The sequence below is a fragment of the Zalophus californianus genome, chromosome 1 (genome assembly GCF_009762305.2).
Source record: "Zalophus californianus isolate mZalCal1 chromosome 1, mZalCal1.pri.v2, whole genome shotgun sequence".
NCBI lineage: Eukaryota > Metazoa > Chordata > Mammalia > Carnivora > Otariidae > Zalophus > Zalophus californianus.
Window position 1 is genome coordinate 210,424,087 of NC_045595.1, and position 20,147 is coordinate 210,444,233.

The 20,147-nt window shown below is 49.2% G+C and overlaps 1 protein-coding gene across 1 annotated transcript in view; it reads right to left on the reverse strand.

Annotated features, from left to right (window-relative positions):
- Window positions 1-20,147, reverse strand: part of DSCAM (DS cell adhesion molecule) — a 675,165-nt gene that overhangs the window by 118,718 nt on the left and 536,300 nt on the right. The window contains exons 12-15 of the mRNA XM_027586581.2: window positions 16,720-16,916; window positions 15,562-15,658; window positions 14,790-14,918; window positions 4,635-4,802 (exon numbers count right to left, since the gene is read on the reverse strand). Coding sequence (XP_027442382.1) covers window positions 4,635-4,802; window positions 14,790-14,918; window positions 15,562-15,658; window positions 16,720-16,916 — 591 coding nt within the window. The remainder of the gene's footprint in view (window positions 1-4,634; window positions 4,803-14,789; window positions 14,919-15,561; window positions 15,659-16,719; window positions 16,917-20,147) is intronic.

The following is a 20,147-nucleotide window of genomic DNA, read 5'->3' on the forward strand; positions in this document are numbered from 1 at the left end:
TGGTTTAATTTCCAAAGTCTCTAAATGGACGCTGGAGAAAAATGAGGGCCATGGAAGCAGATTGCTGAAGGCTCAGGCACAGGGCGTGCCTGGTTCTTCCCGGGGGCCAGACCCTGTGCATTTGACGTCCCCTGGAGGAACACAGTCGATGCCACACCGGGCCCTACTGGGCACCACGCTTCACGTTTACTGTTACATGTGGATGGATGCCTTTTATTCCTTAAGCCCTCATCATATCCTCTCCCCCTCCACCCCCAGCTCAGCACATAGAGGCAACACTTCCTCTAGATCGGAGCTGCTACTCTGGAATGTGATCAGGACTGGTACAAAGGGCTGTTAATTTAGCGCTGGATCCAAGGGAAACCCGACAACTCCATGTGGCGACCCTTCCGTAATTCCGACTTTCCGCTCTCAGATGCATCTGAAAAAATTCAGTGGTTTCTCAGTGAGCTCCTGCATAACCGAACTTCCAGGTTCTAGGGGCAGATTCATAATGAAAACAGTGAAGGGATCAGCCATCCCAAACCCAGGCAGAGGTGCGAGGCGACATGTAACCTTCAGGGCACAGCTGCTAATGGGGAAGTTGGTCTTGGTGAGGGTCAGCTGTGGATGTGACATGCTGATGGGCATTGAAGGAACCTGGCGAGTAAGTGCATTTCTGGTCCATTAGGATCTAATCCCGTGGACTCCTGACAGTGTCTCCACTTCCTCCCTCACCTTCTCCCCCTTGAGGGGTTAGGGGCTGCTGAGGGGAGTCGGGAGGAGAGTGCTAGACAGTGAGACCCCTGCTTTGTGTCGAGTGCATCGGGTGTATGATAACACCCCTGTGCACTTTCACACGAAAATTCTGTGGGTGTGGTTGCATTGGAAAATGCTGTTTTCCAACATTAGGTAAGGATGCTGTGCAGATGGTATGATTCCTTCTTCACTAAGCTCTGCAAGGGGAAATATGACAGGAATCCAAAACCCAAATTCCCACCACGGCAAGACCTAAGTTAGGGATCTGTAAAATTTTCATGTAAAGGGCCAAATAGGGAATATTTAGGCTTTGTAGGCCACGGGAGGTCTCTGTTACATAGTCTTCTTTTTAAAATGTAAACCCTATTCTTTGCTTGAGGGTTGTAGGGGGGATTTGGCCCATGGGCTGGAATTTGCTGAACTCTGAAATGAAAGAAGGGTAGGATGATGATTAATTGAGGGGAGCTATGGCCAGCCTCAAGGTAACCTCTGTATACTTGGCTCCAGCTGATGGGTGCCAAGCAGGCACTCAGGAGAAACTCAAAATTTGGATTTTGATCTGAATTTTCCCGATTTCAAAAATTGGCACCTAAATTGAACGATTTGCACTACAGTAGGCCAGACCCAAGCCAAACACATGCTCAGGCCTCCTGTGCTGTGGGCTGCAGTTTGTGACCTGGGACAAGCCCCAGCCCATCGGGACAGGGCTGGGAATCTCAGGCTACTGACCCCGATGATTCCTGTAGGCTTAGAGCTCTGGCTGGGTGTGCCTTCTTCTTCCTCCACCTTCCAAAGCCCTTCCCTTTTGCCTTCCTCTACTTTTCTTTCTTTATGAGACCCTTCAAAATTTCAGTGCAAATACATTCTACACACACACACACACACACACACACACACACACACACAATCACTGTTACACCCTTCTAACACAGTACAGTGAGTCATCTTTATGAAGATTCCTCCCACATGAGATTTCCATGAAAGATCTGCCTTGTGCTGGACACACATGAAGAAGGAAACAGGAGTAGCCTGTAACCCCTGACGTTGAGGGAGCCACAGCCTCACCCAGGACCCTGAGGTCCATGCAGAAAGGATGACATGCCTCAAAGGCCATTGTCAGAAGGATTCCTACTTAGCGGTGGGGGAGGAGGCACTAACGTCATCCAGGGAGACCCTCCAGACGGAGGGCACAGCACACATGCAGAGGACTGGGGGCAGGAAGGGGCCATAGGAAGTTGAGTGCAGCTTCAAAGCAGAGGGGGTCGGGGAAGACCCAGACCTAACCACCTCAAAGACACATTTCCACCTGGGTACTGAGCGATGTCCCCCATGCCTGAGACTTGGGCACTGTATTACCATAAAAATGAGTGGGTCTACAGCTTCCAGAAGCTTCCATCTGAGAGAGAGATAGTCTGCTTGAGAGATGGCCTTAAGGAAAGTGGGCAATAAGGATGGGAAAAGGTCACCTTGAGATGACAGTAGCTCCCCACAGATGTGTCACTGGGTATCCCTGCTGGGAAGTGTTAGTAGCAATCCATGGCCACTGCAGGCAATTCTGATGGGGGGATTTTTGGCCAGGACAGTTGCCCTACCTTCTCCGTGAGTCACAAGTAAGAAAACCTGATTTCTTCATGTCAGGCACAAAACCGATGCACTAAGACAAAGACAAATTCTGTTTTGGAGCTCCACTTTGCTCTACCTGCTCCCCTCCTTGCATTTTCCCCTAGATCCTCTGAATAGTAAATCAGAGAGGCTCTGTGGGGCCACCAGCAGCCAGCGTGCAGGTGGAATCCCAGAGGCCAGCCCCGGAAGCCAAGAGGGTGTCTGCAGAAAGGCCAGGGAGTGGCGTCGCAGGTCGGCGCCCGGCCGGGAGTGGCTCTTCACCTGGCCTCCAGGCTGGGGAGCGACGCTGCCATGGCAACTGTCAGCTGTAGCAGGGGTCACCGAGAGCCCAAGAAAAGGCTACAGGGCAGGGTTCATCATGGCAATTGGGAAGGCAGTGGAAAATACAGTTCTCTTGAGAAGGATGTCCAGACGGAGCGCAGTCAGAGCAAGGGTTAAGAAGGAGGAGAAGCTTCCTTCTTAGGAGTGAGGAGTGAGTCCAAGATTACATTTGGGGGGCAGCGTCTCCTCCCTAAATATACAATGTGATGAAATTCCAGGAAGTTCGTGGGCTGTTTAAATATTTAAATACGATTCTATTTCTGCAGGAGCACGTTGACACTCATTTCTCACTTGTTTCTGAGAAATACAAAGTACTTTGAGAGCTTGCATTTCTTTCCCCCAATTATCCAATATGTTTGTGGTGAGGAGGAGAAAGGCATCATTATGTCCATTTTGCAGATGAGAAATCACACAGAGTTTCTAAGCAATAGACATGGCTCATCCTCAGACATCCATGAATAAAGCTATCCCATCACCTGCCCGTAAAAACAATTTTCAAGAACCAATGTGTTCCCAGGTGGAGAATGAAGTGCTCATCCCCACTGCGGGAAGAACTGTCTATTTCAACCCACTTCCTTGCGGATGGTATTGACTACACATAGCAGGAGAGTGAAATGTTTGTATTTGTTTTGGTCCAGCAATCCTACTACTTGGAATTGAGCCTAAGAGAATAATCTTAAGGGGCAAAAGACAGGCTGCAGAGGATGTTCATCACAGTAGCATTTATAGTAATAAAAAACAGAAAAAAACAGACATGTCTAATAATATAGGATTTGTGAAAAAGATGGTGAAAGATATCATTATGAATCATAGGCAAGTACTTAAGGGGTATATAAGAGTGATGACTTTTTGGAATGCCATTAATGAGGGTCGAAGAGAAGGGGGTGGAGGGAAGGAAGTCAAGAACAACCCGAATTCCCCAGCTGAAAGCTGAAACAAACCTCTCGTGGACTCTCACTCATTCGGGGATGATCACCTTAAACCTGGTGTTGAAGAAGGGATCTGAGTCTAAGTTTCCAATTTCACCGCAGCAGTACATAGTGGCTGATTAGCTCTGATTTCCGGCAGGGAAAGAAAAGCCAGGTTTGGGGCTGGACACTCTTTCTCCCGAGAGATGAGCCAGGCCTGGGTCCTTACCTTTCCTTCCCCAGACCACCTCAATGGCAGCTGGCTTCCTCCTCTCCCTCCAGGACGTGGGTTGACAGCCAGCCTTCACCGGCACTGCCTAACGGCTCAGACCCCCACAAATTGGTCAGTTCATCCCTGGTAGTCATGGGCGAGTGTTGGAGGGAGAACGCATGCGTGCATATGTGTGATGAATGATTCAGTAGGTGATAGCACCATGCCCACAGGTAGCCCTAGGTGGTGGGATTAGGGAAGCGGTTTTGCCTTCTTCAAAATGTTTATCACTATCCTCTAAATTTTCAACCCTGAATATGAAATTCTTGGTAATAGGAAGAACAATAAAGTTTACTATTTCTATTTTATTGACATTTCTAGTCAATAAAATATCATCTACCGCTGTCCCCCCACCTCGTCACACACAGAATATTCTTGCCATTTCCTAGTTAAGCCATCCACTCACACCTGGATTGCGTAGGGCCGTGGGCAAGACATACACTCATGGTTCTCCTGTCAACCTGGATTCCATGATCCAAACAGAGGAAATGTAAAAATGGCCCAGCTCTTTAAAATATCACCAGACTGGTAGTCTCCTATGTCTGTGTTTTAATTCTTGCATATGAGAACCCTGAACGAAGTTGGAAGAACAGTGCCTTCGAAGTAGGAGGCAGAGCGCTGTCTGCGTCTCTAACAGGGTGTGGCGCTATGGAGGGCACTCTTCAAAAGGCCTCCACCAGGCACAGCCCACAGCCTGATTCTGTGTTAGCCATCTGAGCCCCGGGGGCCAGCTCCGGGGCTCCGGGACATGGGCCTCGCCTGCTCACACGCACCTGCCTCATCCGCGGTGATGGAGAGCTCGTTGCTGGGCTCGCTCTTGCCAATCCGGTTCTTAGCGTACATGCGGATGCTGTAGGTGGAGGAAGGGTGGATATCAATGATGGTGGCCGAGTTCAGCTGAGGGGAAACATCTTTGGTTCTCTGAGCAGAATCCCAGGAGTCTTTTGGGTTTTGTTTTTCAAAAAAGAAGAGATAGAGACGTGAGTTTTTTTTCTCTGCCTCTGAAAGTTCACAAGTAGGAATTAAACACGCACACGCACGCACACACGCGCACACACACAGGAAGGAAGAAAGAAAGAACAGTTACAACTCCAAGTGAATTCTCAAAGCAATGCTCCCAGTGTGCTGGCGGGTTGGCCATCGGAGGGGGACATTGCACACTCATTACCCACGTTAAGGGGGACAAGGGCTGTGGGCAGCTAAGGTCTGGGGGCGGGAATGTCTGAGGCACTGGTGGGTTTCAAGGAGGAAGGCGCAAGAGATAGGAGCGCACGTCAGTGAACTGGGAAACGGCCACATCAAGGCACTCATTGTACGAGATAGTAAAAGGAATTATGGTTTGGACACTGCCCCCTACCCACAAAACAAAAACAAAAACAAAAACTCTGGTTCTAAAAGGTATTTGAAAACCAGCGAAACCCCTAACCATGTCAGATCCTTCCTGCTCCAGAAGCACAGCAGTCAACATGAAATACTTACGTAAAAACTAATCTCAGTCTCCAGCATAAACACTTAGTCTCGAATACTTTCTTGTGGGAAATATTTTCAACCACAGCTAATTTTCACAAGAGCACAGACCTCACGGGAAGAGTTATCATTGAATATGTGACAATTTGTACCTGCTGGGTTTGGGGTTTCGACCAATGAGGAGTAAATGGTTCTCCTTTCAGAAAGAGTTTGGGTGGTTGCTAATTGGGTTGAGCGGTCAAGAGATGCTGTCAGTTGTGGGAGAACAAGAACCTAAGGTGGTGCACAGAGATGGGGCTTATACAGCCCCACAGTCCCCGGCGTCCTCTTCGGTGGCGCTCACCACCCCTATATCTCACTGAGGTTCTGTGTTCCCTGCTGGATTCTGAGCTCTGTGGCAGCAGACACTGTGCTTGCCATGTCCACTGCCACGTCCCCGGTGTTTGCACAGTGCCTGATGCATAGCAGATGCCACATCATGAATGCATGCTTAACAGATGAATACATAAAGGGCAAACATACAGACCTCTGAGCCCTGGGGAGGGTTCATTTCCCCTTCCATGTTCATGATGAGCATGGAAGTTCAGAGGGCTGGTCTGCCTACAGGTAGCCATAAATATTAAGAGGTCTTCTGGACTTGTACAAAAATGTGTCTCTTCTAGGCTGCCTTGGAATGCTGTAACCAACTGGGGAACAGAGCATAATAAAGACTGACAATGACTATTCCACCTAAAAGGAAAAGTATCGCTTGAGTCAAGAAGATTGAAGGTGGATAAACACTGACATAGAAAAAGAAGATGCTACAAAAAAAATTACACAGTAGAAGAGGAGAAGAAGGTGATCCGACAGAGGACCCCGAAGTGGGGGCCATTTAGGACCAGTGGACTGACACAGAAATGTGGACCCTGTCCCAAAAGGAGAAAGCCAAACCTTCTGGAGAAGACCTCTAGGACAAGAGAGGCACCCCAGGCTCTGTAAGGTGCAGAGAAGTGGCTAACCAATAGGTACTGATAGTGGTTGATGTCTCTGCTCCAGGCCACAGGGAGGTTTCTAGAACTGCCAGCTCCGTGAAGACATGGCCATCTTCACTGAGGATGTGTCTGGGAGACAGCAAAGAGGCCTGAGGAGGTGTAGTAATGTCCACTGACCGCCTCCTCCTCCTGCCAATCAACTCATGAGGAGCCCATGGGGGCGTGGCCAAGGCAAGGGGTAAAGGGCAGGAAGTGCAAGGTGCTTGAAGAAGGGGTGGTGTTTTAAATGGCCAACAGACACATGAAAAAGTGCTCAACATTGCTCGGCATCAGGGAAATCCAAATCAAAACCTCAATGAGATACCACCTCACACCCGTCAGAATGGCCAAAATTAACAAGTCAGGAAACGACAGATGTTGGCGGGGATGCGGAGAAAGGGGAACCCTCCTACACTGTTGGTGGGAACGCAAGCTGGTGCAGCCACTCTGGAAAACAGTATGGAGGTTCCTCAAAAAGTTGAAAATAGAGCTACCATACGATCCCGCAATTGCACTGCTGGGTATTTACCACAAAGATACAAATGTAGGGATCCGAAGGGGTACGTGCACCCCAATGTTTATAGCAGCAATGTCCACACTAGCCAAACTGTGGAAAGAGCCAAGATGTCCATCGACAGATGAATGGATCAAGAAGATGTGGTATATACACACAATGGAATATTATGCAGCCATCAAAAGGAATGAGATCTTGCCATTTGCCACGACGTGGATGGAACTGGAGGATGTTATGCTGAGTGAAATAAGTCAATCAGAGAAAGACATGTATCATATGACCTCACTGATATGAGGAATTCTTAATCTCAGGAAACAAACTGAGTGTTACTGGAGTGGTGGGGGGTGGGAGGGGTGGGGTGGCTGGGTGATAGACATTGGGGAGGGTATGTGCTATGGTGAGAGCTGTGAATTGTGCAAGACTGATGAATCACGGATCTGTACTTCTGAAACAAATAATGCAACATATGTTAAGGAAAAAAAAAAGAAGAAGATAGCAGGAGGGGAAGAATGAAGGGGAGTAAGTCGGAGGGGGAGACGAACCATGAGAGACGATGGACTCTGAGAAACAAACTGAGGGTTCTAGAGGGGAGGGGGTGGGGGGATGGGTTAGCCTGGTGATGGGTATTAAAGAGGGCACGTTCTGCGTGGAGCCCCGGGTTTTATGCACAAACAATGAATCATGGAACACTTCATCAAAAACTAATGATGTAATGTATGGTGATTAACATAACAATAAAAATTATTTAAAAAAAAGAAGGGGTGGTGTTTTTAGCTTTCCTGCAGTTATTGCACTTTGATAAAAAAAGATGATGTCAATGATCATGATTATTAGAATAAGGTTCAGAACAACACAGGAAGGATTTTGAGCTAAAGATCAAGAAGATGAGAAAGAATGCTTTATCCTGGAGGATTTGAAAGTAACTGAATGGAGAAGGAGAAGAAAGTCTACTTAAATCCCCAGACACCTTCTGGCAAATGATACGGCATCAAAGGAGGAATAAAAACAAGGAGGTGGCTACCCAGAAGAAAAGAGTTTAAGGATCGGACATACTGCTTCTGATCACAGAGGCTGATGTGCAGGACGTGGATTATCAGCAAAGTGTGCTGGGAAATGTAACACTGGGCATTATGAACAACCACAGAGTGATCTTGACACTTGGGAGGATGGAAATGCAGACTGAAATGCAAGTACACCTGGGAAGGGCATACCACAGACAAAATAAAGAAACTTAGGAGTCAGTCCCAAGCAGAAATGCGTGCTTGGGAATCCGAGAGCTGGAGGATGCATGGAGAGTGTTGGGAAGGGCATGAACAGGAAGGGCAAGAAATGAAATTGTCGGGGGAACGTACCACAGGTGTCCTTGCCCCGTGGAGGAGGGGGGCAGTGCTCTCCGGATGCAGAGAACAAATATAGTGTCGAGGAGGGCTTATAGTTCACACTGGACAATCCTTCACAAGGGGCCTATTTACCAAGGTGTGGGCTGGGCTAGAGACTCCCAGCACCTAGCAAGAGTGGGGAGCTGCTCCCTCTGGGGTCAGGAGGGCCAACGGGAAGGGAGAGGATTGCCGGAGTCCAGAAAGGCCTGGGACCGCCGAAGAGGGGCCCCTGACAGAACACAGTCACTGCCAGGACCCTTGTCTGAATCATTCTTTGTGCTTGCCACCGGGTGAACCCAAGGGGAGCTCCGAGGGGGGGGGGGGAAACTGCATGTCATAGCCGGGGGAGTTCGGCTCCCAGAGCAGGGCAGACAATGGGTTTGGGGGTTGCATCTGCCCCCCTGGTCCTGTGCTAGGCATTTTATAAACGTGACTCCTGCGGTCCCCAAAAGCATGGGCATGCTGGAAACACCTTGGAGTTTTGCGACACCTGTCCTTTCAGACCCACTGAATCAGAATCACTTCGTAATGGTGCCCAGAAAACCGTGCTTCACAAAGCCTCTCTCTGGGTCATTCCGATGCACAGCTAGAGTTTGGAGCGCTCTATCTGAATGAATTATTACAACATCTTGGTGAGGTAGGGATTTCTATTTTCCTCGTGAAGGTCAAGAAACGAAGGCCTGTTACATGGCGGGCATGACGTGCGGGGTTTGACTTCACCTGTGTTACCCTGAAGCTCAAGGTCATTTTCTGGTAGCATGTGACCTCCACATCGTCCCTGCAGGACACCTAATGAGACTGGATTTCAATTTTCCAGGCGTCTGCTGAATGTCTCATATGTTGGAAGGCAGACCGACAAGGGCTTGACCTGGCTTACTGACCGGGAGTTTAGTCAAGTGCAAGGGAAGGGAACAGAATTACTGTAACTCCTATGAGTATGTGGGGACGGAAGTGGGGAGAGCTGTGCAAGAGCAGACCTGGACCCTGGTTTAGAAAGGAGATGTCAGGGGCGTTCCCTGAACCAGTGGGTGGGGGTCCCTGACATGCCCCAGAGAGCCTGGTGCGAGAAGAGGATGAGGGAAGTTCAGACTCACATTCCTGCCTCTGAGATACCCAACGTCCCGTGGGAAAGGACCGAGGGAGCCCACAGGGACCAGGGTGCTTGCACTGGGTGCTCACTGGGGACCCCCCCTTGGGGGTCCGGCATCCCAAGTCAGGGGGATGGCAGATCATCAGGGACAAACATAAGAAGGGAAAATTTGATCTAAAGAAGTGTTGTTAGAAGCCAAAGGCCAGGAGGAGCGAGGGTGACCAGAAGGATGTTCTGGAGACAAAATGATTCTAAATGTTTAAAAATTATGAGGCAGCTCAGGGAAGGACCACTTCTACTGCACTGGTTACTAGACGGGAGACACAGGGCATAGGGAAAGCCCCTTCTGCTCCGTCTGCTGCATGGAGGAGATATTCTCAGGGTGAGACGGGGAAGGGAGGCTCGAGAAAGAAGGCTCTGGAAGATGGCACCTAGCTGCATGAGAGAGTGTGTGCTTCCTGGGCCGGATGGTTACGTGCCAGGACAAGAGCAGGTCCCAAGGCACTGGAGCCCCCTGGGTGATCTGTGGGGCACTGTGCAGAAGGAGACAGGGCCAAAAGGGGGGATGTGGGCATGAGGCAGGCTGCCTTCCAACGAGGGGAAGGAGGGGATGCCGCAAAGCACCTGAGGAGCTGGAGGCACACACAGGGCGAGATGCTGGGATTGGGTGGCGAAGGGGTTTTTGTGTCCATCAAGAGGAGAAGCAGTACTCTCCAGGAACCAAGTCACGTGGCAGCCAAAGCCATGGCACACGAGGCAAAGTCGATGATGCGGGCAGGACCGGATTGAGAGGGTCACGGGGTGGTCATAGGAGATACAAGTAAAGGGACTTGGGATGTTTTATTTTTCCTGGCAAACAGGAAAGCAGGAGCGTCCTCTGTCTTCAAATCCTGCAAGGGGTGTCATTTGACCACAGGGTTTAGGGGTGGGAAGAGAGCCACTGGATTCAGGAAGCATGAAATGTAAGAACTTGTGACAGTCATGGCTGGCCCAAGGCAGAACTGTGCTTTCCTGGGGCTAGTGAGTTTGCATTGTTGGGGCTGTTCAAGCACAGACTGAGTGACCCCTTGCAGGGACCCACTCAGTTACAAACGCCAAGTAAAGCAATACCTCACGTCCTTGGCAAATTAACGAAGACTAGAAGAAAATGTCTTGGGGATGATTTCATTGCTTGACACAGAGGATGAGAGTCAACAAGCTCACAAATGTTTATGAAAAGTCTCATATGTGGACTGCTCACTGTGGGGGATGCAGGGTCGTAGCACAGGGCTCCTCAGACACCATCCCTGCCCTGAGGGGTCACAAGAACCCTCAGAGGGACAGCTTCCCAGTAGGGGAGACAGATGTTAAACATCTTCCCAGTAGAGGATCCAGGTATTCAGTAAGCATCCACAAGCCCACTAAATGTTCCAAGGCAGACAGGATGCTATATGAATAGAGGAAGGGGCACATTATAAAATGGGTGATCAGGGAAGGCTTCCTGGAGGAAGTGACATTTAAGCTGTGATTTCAAGGATCAATTTTCTATGTACTCAGCCTATAAGTTGCATTAGCTTAAATTATAGTTGTCCTTTTTATACACCCAAAACTTATCGAGGAAGAAACTAATACATGAAAAGACTAACGTGATTTTTATGGCAGTGAATATAATTATCGCCTGCTGCCCAGGTCTTTCAAACTGAAGGCAGTGGAGGGTCAGGAAGGCCCTGCTGGTGACGTGAGGTCATGGAGTCGGACCCACCTGTCCCGTGGGCTCTTCCCCAGTGACTCTCCTGGAACCTATTCTAACTCAGACTGGGTTAGACCTGCTCCAGAGCTGTGTGAACCTCTCAACCACTGGCCCTGTGTGTGGCGGAAGGGCAGTGTGAAACACGGATAGGTTCTGACTGCAGCCGGATCATAGATAAGGAGCTCTCCGACATAGGTTATGTAGAGCCCGATTGATTTAGAATTCAGAAGTGCTGTGAAGATGATTCTTAGATTTGGATCACAGGTAAATTAAATGCCCCAAGTATTTTCTGAGTGCTCCTCATGTGGCAGGCATTGTGCTGAGTGCTGGGATCCAGGAGCATATGACACTAGACACCAGAGTTCCTGCCTCTGGGGAAGTTACACGGCGTGCTGGGGTGCTGAGGATTCTCAAGTGGAGGGCACAGACCGTTTTAGAGGCATTTGATTTGGAAGCACGTGTGCATGCCAGACTGATACTCTAAGCCACCATTTAGAAAACTTTGGCTATGTGCCAGACGCTGGGGAGATGCTTTAAAGCCCCTCCCTTGTTAAGGAGTATTCACCAAGTACGTACTGAGGGCCCACAGTGCGCTGGGCTGTGCTAGATGTTGGAGGAATGGGTTGGGGGAAAACTAGGCCTCGTGGCACAGGAACTTGCAGCCCAGTGGGGAGGACCCGTGGATCAGCAGTAACAACCGCAATGGCCCTATTCCCAACGACAGTCCCCTTCTGCAGAACCAGTGGTTAGAACTTCGACATACCTTCTTGGTGGACACAATTCAGTCCACGACAGCATCATAAAAATGTCAGTTCTCCCTTAGTTAGCAAAGCTGATGCAATCCCAATAAAAAAAAAAATGCCAAAAATGTTTTTATGGAGCTAGACCAGCTGATCCTAAGGGTCACATATGGAAAGCTAAGAAAACATCAAAAGGCAGTCAGAAGGGCGGACTAGCCCTACCAGACATTAGAACACGAGAAGAAGCCCCCGTGATTAGCGCAGTGTGGTGCTGATGCAGTCATAGACCGATAAAATGATGGAATAGACTAGAAAGCCCAGAAATGATGGAGGAGTACAAGGAAAGCTAGTCGGTGACAGAGTTGGCATCTGAAACCACTGGGGAAAGGTGGGCTTTTTAATAAGTCATGTTGGGGCAGCAAGATTTCCATCTGGGAAAAGATCAAACTGGACCCGTATCTCCCAGAATACACAGGAATCAAGTCCAAATGGATCAGCGATCTGAATGTAGGAGCGAGAGAAAGAAACCATACAAGTAGAAATCAGGGTGGATCCTTTCATAGCCCAACTGCAGAGAACGGCTTTTCTAACTTGACTCAAAATCCAGATGCAATAAAAGGAAATGTTGATAAATTTAGAAAAAAACAAAACAAAACCCCATAATCACAGAAACAACTATACGATCGCCTGTGATGGCCCAGCCGGGAAAGGAAGGAGATGATGCTGTGGGAGCACGTGACGGGAGGCCTGGCCTCGGTTGTGGGCCAGGAATGCGTCCTTGTGGAGGTGACATGAGAGGTGGGGTCTAAGGAGCAGGTGGGAGTAAGCATGGGAACCGTGTGGTCCAGGGAAGGGGGTGCTCTTGCCAGAGGGCAGCCTGTGGCCTCTGAGGGACTCCTGTCCCAGGGAAATGCTGTGGTGTCCCATTGCACAGCAGGGAAAGCTGAGAGCAAGGGGCTAGTGAAGGCACACGGCTGGTTGGAGACCAGCACCTGGAAACGACTGCTTCCCCCGAAAACAGGGAGGCACTGAACCGCTCCCCCGAGAGATGCCCCAGGCACCCTTGCCAAGAGCACAGAAGCCCGCCATCCTGCAGTTATGCTCAGCCAGAGAGACGGGTGGGGGCCTCCCCGCCCTGGGACCTTGTGGACTGTCCCCACCACGTGCCTCTGCCTTTCTCTGGAGTTCTCCTTGTTACGGTCAGCGACCCGGCCCTTCCCTGCTAGGACCCGCTTGCCTCACCTAAGAAGTGTTTCCTCGACTTCAGGGTGAGTGTCTCAGAACTTGGAGCCCCTTGGCTCCTTCCTGACCTGCGTCTCTCCAACGAAGGCAGGTGTGCTCTCTTCCCTTTGGCCCCCGGGAAGCTCCCACAAGAGTCCCGTTTAGGCCAGCACTGTCTTCACTAGCTCGCCGCGTCACTGCGTCCTTCGCCCCCAGCCCGCGCCCGCTGTCCCGCTCCCCGGCGACCGTGCCTCTGGCCGCCCCCGCGCTCCTCTCTCCGAGCTCAGGCAGGCCCCGTGGCTGTGTGGCCTCACTGCTGGGACTCCGCCGTGACTCTGGGCAAACGAGCTGCTCTTCTGTGCATTCCCAGTGCAGCTGCATTGCTCTTGCTAAAACCACTGTTCCGGGTGTGAAGCAGGTTCACGCACTGCTGCTGGGACACTGCCCCCTCGGTCGTCCGTCCAGCCCCTGCCACTCCCTTGTCCCTTCCCTTGCACTCAGGTCCTGAAACCTCCCCTCACTCAGGGCCTGCCTCCAGCTGCCCGGGCTTCATTCTCACTACCGCCTCCGCCCAAATATACTGAGTAAGTCACCACCCGCGAAGCCGAAGTCAAGTCCGGTGCCCAGAAAGTGAAAAATAAGGCTACGTGGGAGGTCTGTTAACCCCACACATGCTGGTGCTGCTCTGAGTCCTCCTCTCTTTAATGGGACACAAAGTCCTGAACAGATGCCGCACTGGTGGCCTTCTACCCTTGGCCTGATGGATCCTAGAGTTCCAAGTGATGCTGGCACTGGTGCCAGTGCCATTCCTAAAAAATTTGGGACTCAGTTGGCAGCTGACTCTGGCTGGCTCAAGGACTCCCTATTGACCTTGCTGAATTCTTCCTTGGATGGCACAAGAGACTAGAACACTTCTACCCAACTTTCTCTTGCTCTCTTTTTCATTCAGGATCAGATTTTCTTTCTGGTCAAATGCCTCTTCCATCTTCTTTCTGGCTCCCTCCCCATTTCACTCACTCACACAGTCATTTCCCCTAATAAAATCTTTGCATTTCCCCTAATAAAATCCCCTAATAAAATCTAATCCTAGCTTGATTTCTGCTTTTCAGAGGATCCAGAATAACATATTTAACAGATCATTAAATACGTTATTTAACATATTTAGGAAGAACGGACACACCTGTTGTGGCCTGACCACTGAGTCTGTTTTATTTATGGCCCCTCTGGCCCTGGGGAAACAGGTGATGCTCTGAGCAGAGGCAAGTGCCCCCGGACTGTCCCTGCGGCTCTTCCGGAACCTCCCTGCGGGGTCAGTGCCCATCTCCACACGGAGCAGCTCTGTCTCTGTACAAACTGGGCTTACAGAGTCTGAGCTCAGCCGACGCCCAGGCTCTAGACAGAAGTCCCTGTCTAGGGCAGCCCCTCAGCTGAGGAAATGGGACCTGAAGGACAGCTAGGGGGTAGGGGGTGGGGAAGAAAACATAACACGCCGCTTGCTGGTCTGCGGCAAGAACGCCAGGGTGGTGGGTGGGAAGCAAGCCTGGAGTCCGGAGGGAAAGAAGGAAGGGCTGAGGCAGAGCCAGGCCCCTGCACACAGACCCTACCCTGCAAAGGAGACGCGGTGTGCTCTGAGCAAGAAAAGACAAACTGGTAAAAAGAGCCCCCTCCAAGTTTCCTTGAGTCGGGGTTTATTCATACAGGTAATCATGAATAACCGAGGAGAACAAGAAAAGGGCTTTTTGAAGTAGAAATAAAGCTGGAGGAAATAAAGGACTTACCTGATTTATTTTTGCATTCAATATCGTAGCCCGTAATGGGGCTGTTGCCGTCAAACCCCATGGTCCACCTGAGGGTGATTGTGCGTGCTTTCACGTCTTTGATCTCAATTTCGGGAGGGTCTGGGGGCTCTGTGCAATCGACAGGAAAACCTGGGCTTAGTTCAAACATGGCTCAGACAGAAGACATGGTGGAAATGCTGAGTTCGGCTCAGAAAAGCTTTGTCAGCCTTCGACGGTGGCTGACACGTTTACCAGGAAACATTTTTTTTCATAATTGCATCTCGTGGAGGAGAAATTCCACTTTCCCAAACTGCCCGGTGTTTTCACCAGGGCTATTTGTCAGGCTTTTGTGGCCTGGCTGGGCCAAAGCGGGATGTAGATTAAATGTCACTCTTCTGGTTTGGAATCCAGAACTCAAAAAATATTTTGGCTTCCAATGTTAAACTTTCCTTTTCCTTCGGATTGCCTAGCACAAGGATTCCCACCATTTGGCTAAGCAGGTGCACTCCTGCATTTGGTGCCTTCGATGGGACTAGGGGTCATCTGGCCCAATTCCTTTCAGGACTCTGTTCCCTGTGTTTTGGGGCTGCACTGTGACACAATCATGGGTACTGCAAAATACTGTTTTAACATCAACTTTGAACACATTTAAGATTTTCTGGGAATCAGGAGGTTTTACATAGAAAACTGAGCCCACCACAGAGGTCCAAGCCTGGGCATACACTTACTGTACTAAAAGCCGTGTTTTCCCCCAGTTCGGTCTCCTTCCTACCTTGCACTGTGAGCTGAATTATTCCACGGTCCTCCCCATAAGAATTGATAGCATGACAGGAGAAGAAGCCAGAGTCTTCTCTAACAGTTGGCAAAATCTATGTGTAAAGCAGAAAGAAAGCCATCTTATCCAGTAGCATGGAGCGAGGACAACTAAAAGGGCTTTTGGCTGTAAAAATCTCTCCACTCCCACCCTTCCTGCATCCCCAACACGCGCCCCTGCACGCCTGCACGGGCACACACACACACACACACACACACACACACACACATGCCCCTGAGAGCAAATTATCTCCTTGCACTTGTGATGGTGTAGATGGACAGGTTCAATGTACCTTGTCAATGCTAGCTGCCAGCTCATTAAATTGGATGTGTCATTTATGTAGGATGCCATGGTCAGGTGGATGTATATTCCACATATGCATTTATTTTTCTCGTGGTGTGCTTTTAGTGCATCCAAAGCAACACTGCCCGGAGAAGCAGATCTATAAATCCTGCAGTAAATGCTTGGTCCTGCAGGACCCTCATTAGAGTTCTCTCTAGAAGGACCCCAGGATTGGACCTGCACATGAATCAATCTCAGCGTGTCAAACACAGGGCTTTTTTTTTTTTTTTCCCAGATGTGATGCTACAGCGTCACTTCTCCCCCTACTAAAAACACCACTCAGTTAATTACCAACAGTACTAAAAAATATATAAGGCACTATAATACTTTTTGCTAGCTTTTGTGATCCTCTATGAAGGACAGAAGGTTTTATATTGGATTTTTCCCAAAAAAGCAAAACATGTTTCCTTATAAAGCCTATCTAATTTCTGTTTCTGCAGGATGTTAAAACAGGTGCAGAGCATAGGAGGTCATTTCTCCAGGATTATCTGTCATTAAGAAACTCGATTTCTCCCATTTTTTTTTTTAAATTACAGTTGGGTTCCCTGGCATGCTTGTCATCATTTTATTCTTCCTAACACTGAAGATCAAGCACTGTTTTTGTAGGTGACTCAGTAATGTTGCTGTAAGGGGACGGAGAGAGATGGTGCATCATAAATAAGTCCTGAAAGATTATTTGCTGGTTATCTCCCACATGCACCCACTTAGGTGAAAGGGTAGGATTATCCTGCCAATGAAGTTAGATTCTGATCTGTTGTGTTCACCGTGTTTTACCTGCAGAGTAGAGATCACCTCCTCTCCCACCTCCTTGGTGGACACGAGGTAACGGGCCATCTCAGGGTTAATGATCCGGTCTTCCTTCTCCCAGCGGACTATGATGGGCTTCTCACCATGGGCCGCGCAACTCATTTCTTTCTTCTGACCCTGAGTGGCCAGGGTCGTGTTTGGATAGGACGTTATCATCGCAGGAACTGAAAACCCAAGAGGGACATGGCTTATTTGGCAAAGCAGCATTCTTGATTTCCCCACCGTAACACCCAGCTAAATCATGCTTAAAGAGGGGTTTCTTTGAAATACAATGTATTCAAGAAACAGCGGAGCAAGAATCATGAACAGAAGAGAGGGAAGGTGCAAGAAAAGTGAAACCTGACGAAATGAGCCCTCAGCCCATTCATTCAGAAGATGTTGCGGGATTTCAAATTTGGGGGGGGGGGGGCGTTGCTTTCTTCCCAGCCCACCGCGGGCACACACAGGTTGCGGAGCATAGCGTATGTCCCGTCGGACACATAGGGAAATGACTTTACTTCTGAATAGACTGGAGAGGGGGCTTCCATTAAATGACAGTTTCTAACTACCATTTTCAATCGTGGAACTCTGAAACCTTACTAATCAACTTAGGTTGGGGCCCTGATCGCTGCTGACCCCTCGTTGAGGTGACTTCTGTCTATGCTTCTCTCCCACAGTTGTTACTAACTGTCGTGGTCACCTGGAGACCTCAGACCCACCCCTCTCCCATCACATGGCAGGGAATCTCATCCCCAGTTCACCAAAAAAACAGAAAGCTTTATTTTTCAACTTCTCTAGTTCCCCCTCTCCCACCGCAACAATTAATCTAAAGACCCCCATTCTTGGCACTATGCTGGGTGACTTAAGACCCTGCTCCCATTCCACACACCACCTAGAAATGCAGAGCAGCACAGAACGAGCACACGGGCTGCACACACTGAGCTTATAAGAAAGTGAGAGAAATCCCGGAGACAGAAGTGGATGTTGAAAGACCAGCGGTATTAGGATGCTGGGGCCCTGGCTACCTGAGAGAGAGGGAGTTAAAAGCGGGCCCTTCAAACCAGGTTCCTCAATGGACACCACCTTCAGAGCAAGTACCTACAACAATGACAACAAGATCCACACAGGCAAAGGGAGAAGCAAACTGCCTTGGCTCATGTTATGAATGAAGAAAACAAGTCTCCCCTGAGAATCCATAGCTGGTCTGACTCCGCGTCAGTTTGGAGTTGGATTCATGCTAAAGGGTCAAGATGCTGGTGACCTTACTTTAGCCATAGGCCTGAAGATCCTAGCACAAGAAACACAAACACGCTCCAGAGGGAGGCACACTCCAACCAGGCCCATAGGAATTCTCCTAGATAAACCTCTGCTGAACATGAGCTAACAAACCAAAAGTAAAACACATGTGAGGACATGACCCACCATCACTGAGAATCAGCCCAAGCACCTTAGATGCTAGAATGATCAGACACAGACTAGAAAACAATTATACACAAAATGTTTAAAGATTTTTAAAAAACACAAGAAGGGAAAAAGACACTCTCAAAAAAGGACCAGGAGGTTTGAAAAATAACCAAATAAATCTATATTTTTACCTGTTTTAGGCCTCATTTCCACCATCATGGGGAGAAAGGCCCTTCCTCATTTCTAAGGTCAAGCTCACACTTGTGTACTTTCTTGGCCACCTCAGAAGCCCTCCACTGCTCCTTGGGCAGGTGGCCACAGAAACACTGTGACTTCTTTTCAGACTGGCAGGTACTGAGTCTCGTCTTCCCCACAGCATACCGGAGTGATGTGAGACATAACACAACGGGTAAAAAATCTCCAAGCTCTGCAGTCTGGACACCCACAGGAGGTCCCCTGCTCAGTCAGCAGGTGTGTGGCAGAGAGGAGGAGGCATGGAGGGGACAGACTGACTGGGAGAAGCAGCACCATGAGTCTCTTGTTTAATCCACAGCTGTGGTGAGACCCCACTTCTAGCACACCTGCGTGACAGCCAGCCTGGCTTGTGAGCCCCTGACTTCAGCCCTGATCACTCACTTCCTCCAGCCGGTTTGACAAAAAATTTAATTTTTCTCAACAGCTTTATTGAGGTCCAGTTTACATACCATAAAAATCACCTGCATTAAGTGCACAGCTGAATGGGGTTTCCTATAGTATTCGTTTCCTAGGACGGCTGTAACCAACCACCATGAGCTGGGTGGCTTTCAACAGCAGAAGTCTGTTCTTTCACAGGTCTGGAAGTCAGTCCAAGATCAAGGTGCTGGCAGGGCTATACTCCTTCCCAAGTTCTAGGGAAGAATCATTCCTTGCCTCTTCTGGCCGTTGGTGGCCCCGCTGCTCCTCGGTTTGTGTCCGCATCACCCCCATCTCTGCCCTCATTTCCTATCATGTTCTTCCTTGAGGGTTTTGCCGTGTCTTCATGTGGATTTCTTCTAAGGATACCAGTCATTGGGATTTAGGACCCACCCTCATGCGTTATGACTTCATCTTAACTAATTATATCTGCAAATAACTTATTTCCACATGAAGTCATGTTCTGAGGTTCAGGTGGGCATGTATTGTGGGGGGGGGCAACACAAGTATATTTACCTTATCCAACACACACCATTACAACCCAACACAGGTATATAGAGTTGTGTAATTATCACCATAGCAAGTTTTAGAACATTTCTATTACCCTGAAAAGATACCCCTCCACCCCAGTCCCAGGCAATCACTGATCGACATTCATCCTTCTAGATTTGCCTTTTCTGGACATTTCCTATAAATAGGATCCCACAGTAGGCATTCTTTCTTATCTAACTTTATGGTTTTTTTTCCTCAGTGATCGTATTTTCCAGGTTCATCCATTCTGTAGTGTGTATCAGCTCTTTGTTCCTTTTTGTTGTTGAATAATATTGCATTGCGTGGGATTTCCACGTTCTGTTCACTCATCCGTCCATTGACGCACACTGGCGTTGTTTCCATTTTGGAGCTATTACAGATAATGCTGCTATCAACCTAAGGGTGCAGGTTCTTGTGAGGACCTATGGTTCCACTTATTCCCAGGTAGACCCCTAGGAGGAATCGCCGCGTCACATGGAAATTCTGTTTAACATTTTGAGAAACTGCCACACTGTATTTCCAAATGGCTTCACCATTTTTCCAATCTCTGTGTCAGAAGACTGAGCACAGAAGAGGAAAGGGGGAGGAGTGGTTGGGATTCAGAGTTTATGACGCAGGACAGAAATGTTCCCCTTCAACCATGTGTAGGGCAAAGCTGTAAGGCGAGCACCAGCTGGATGCCCACTGGCTGTAGAAACCCCATGGCCACCACAGTGCCGCCACTGCAGAGGAGTTGAGGGTGGTGAGGAAGCTCCTAGGAGAGGTCTGTACGTGCCACCTTAGAGAATTAAGCAAACACAGGGGCTGAA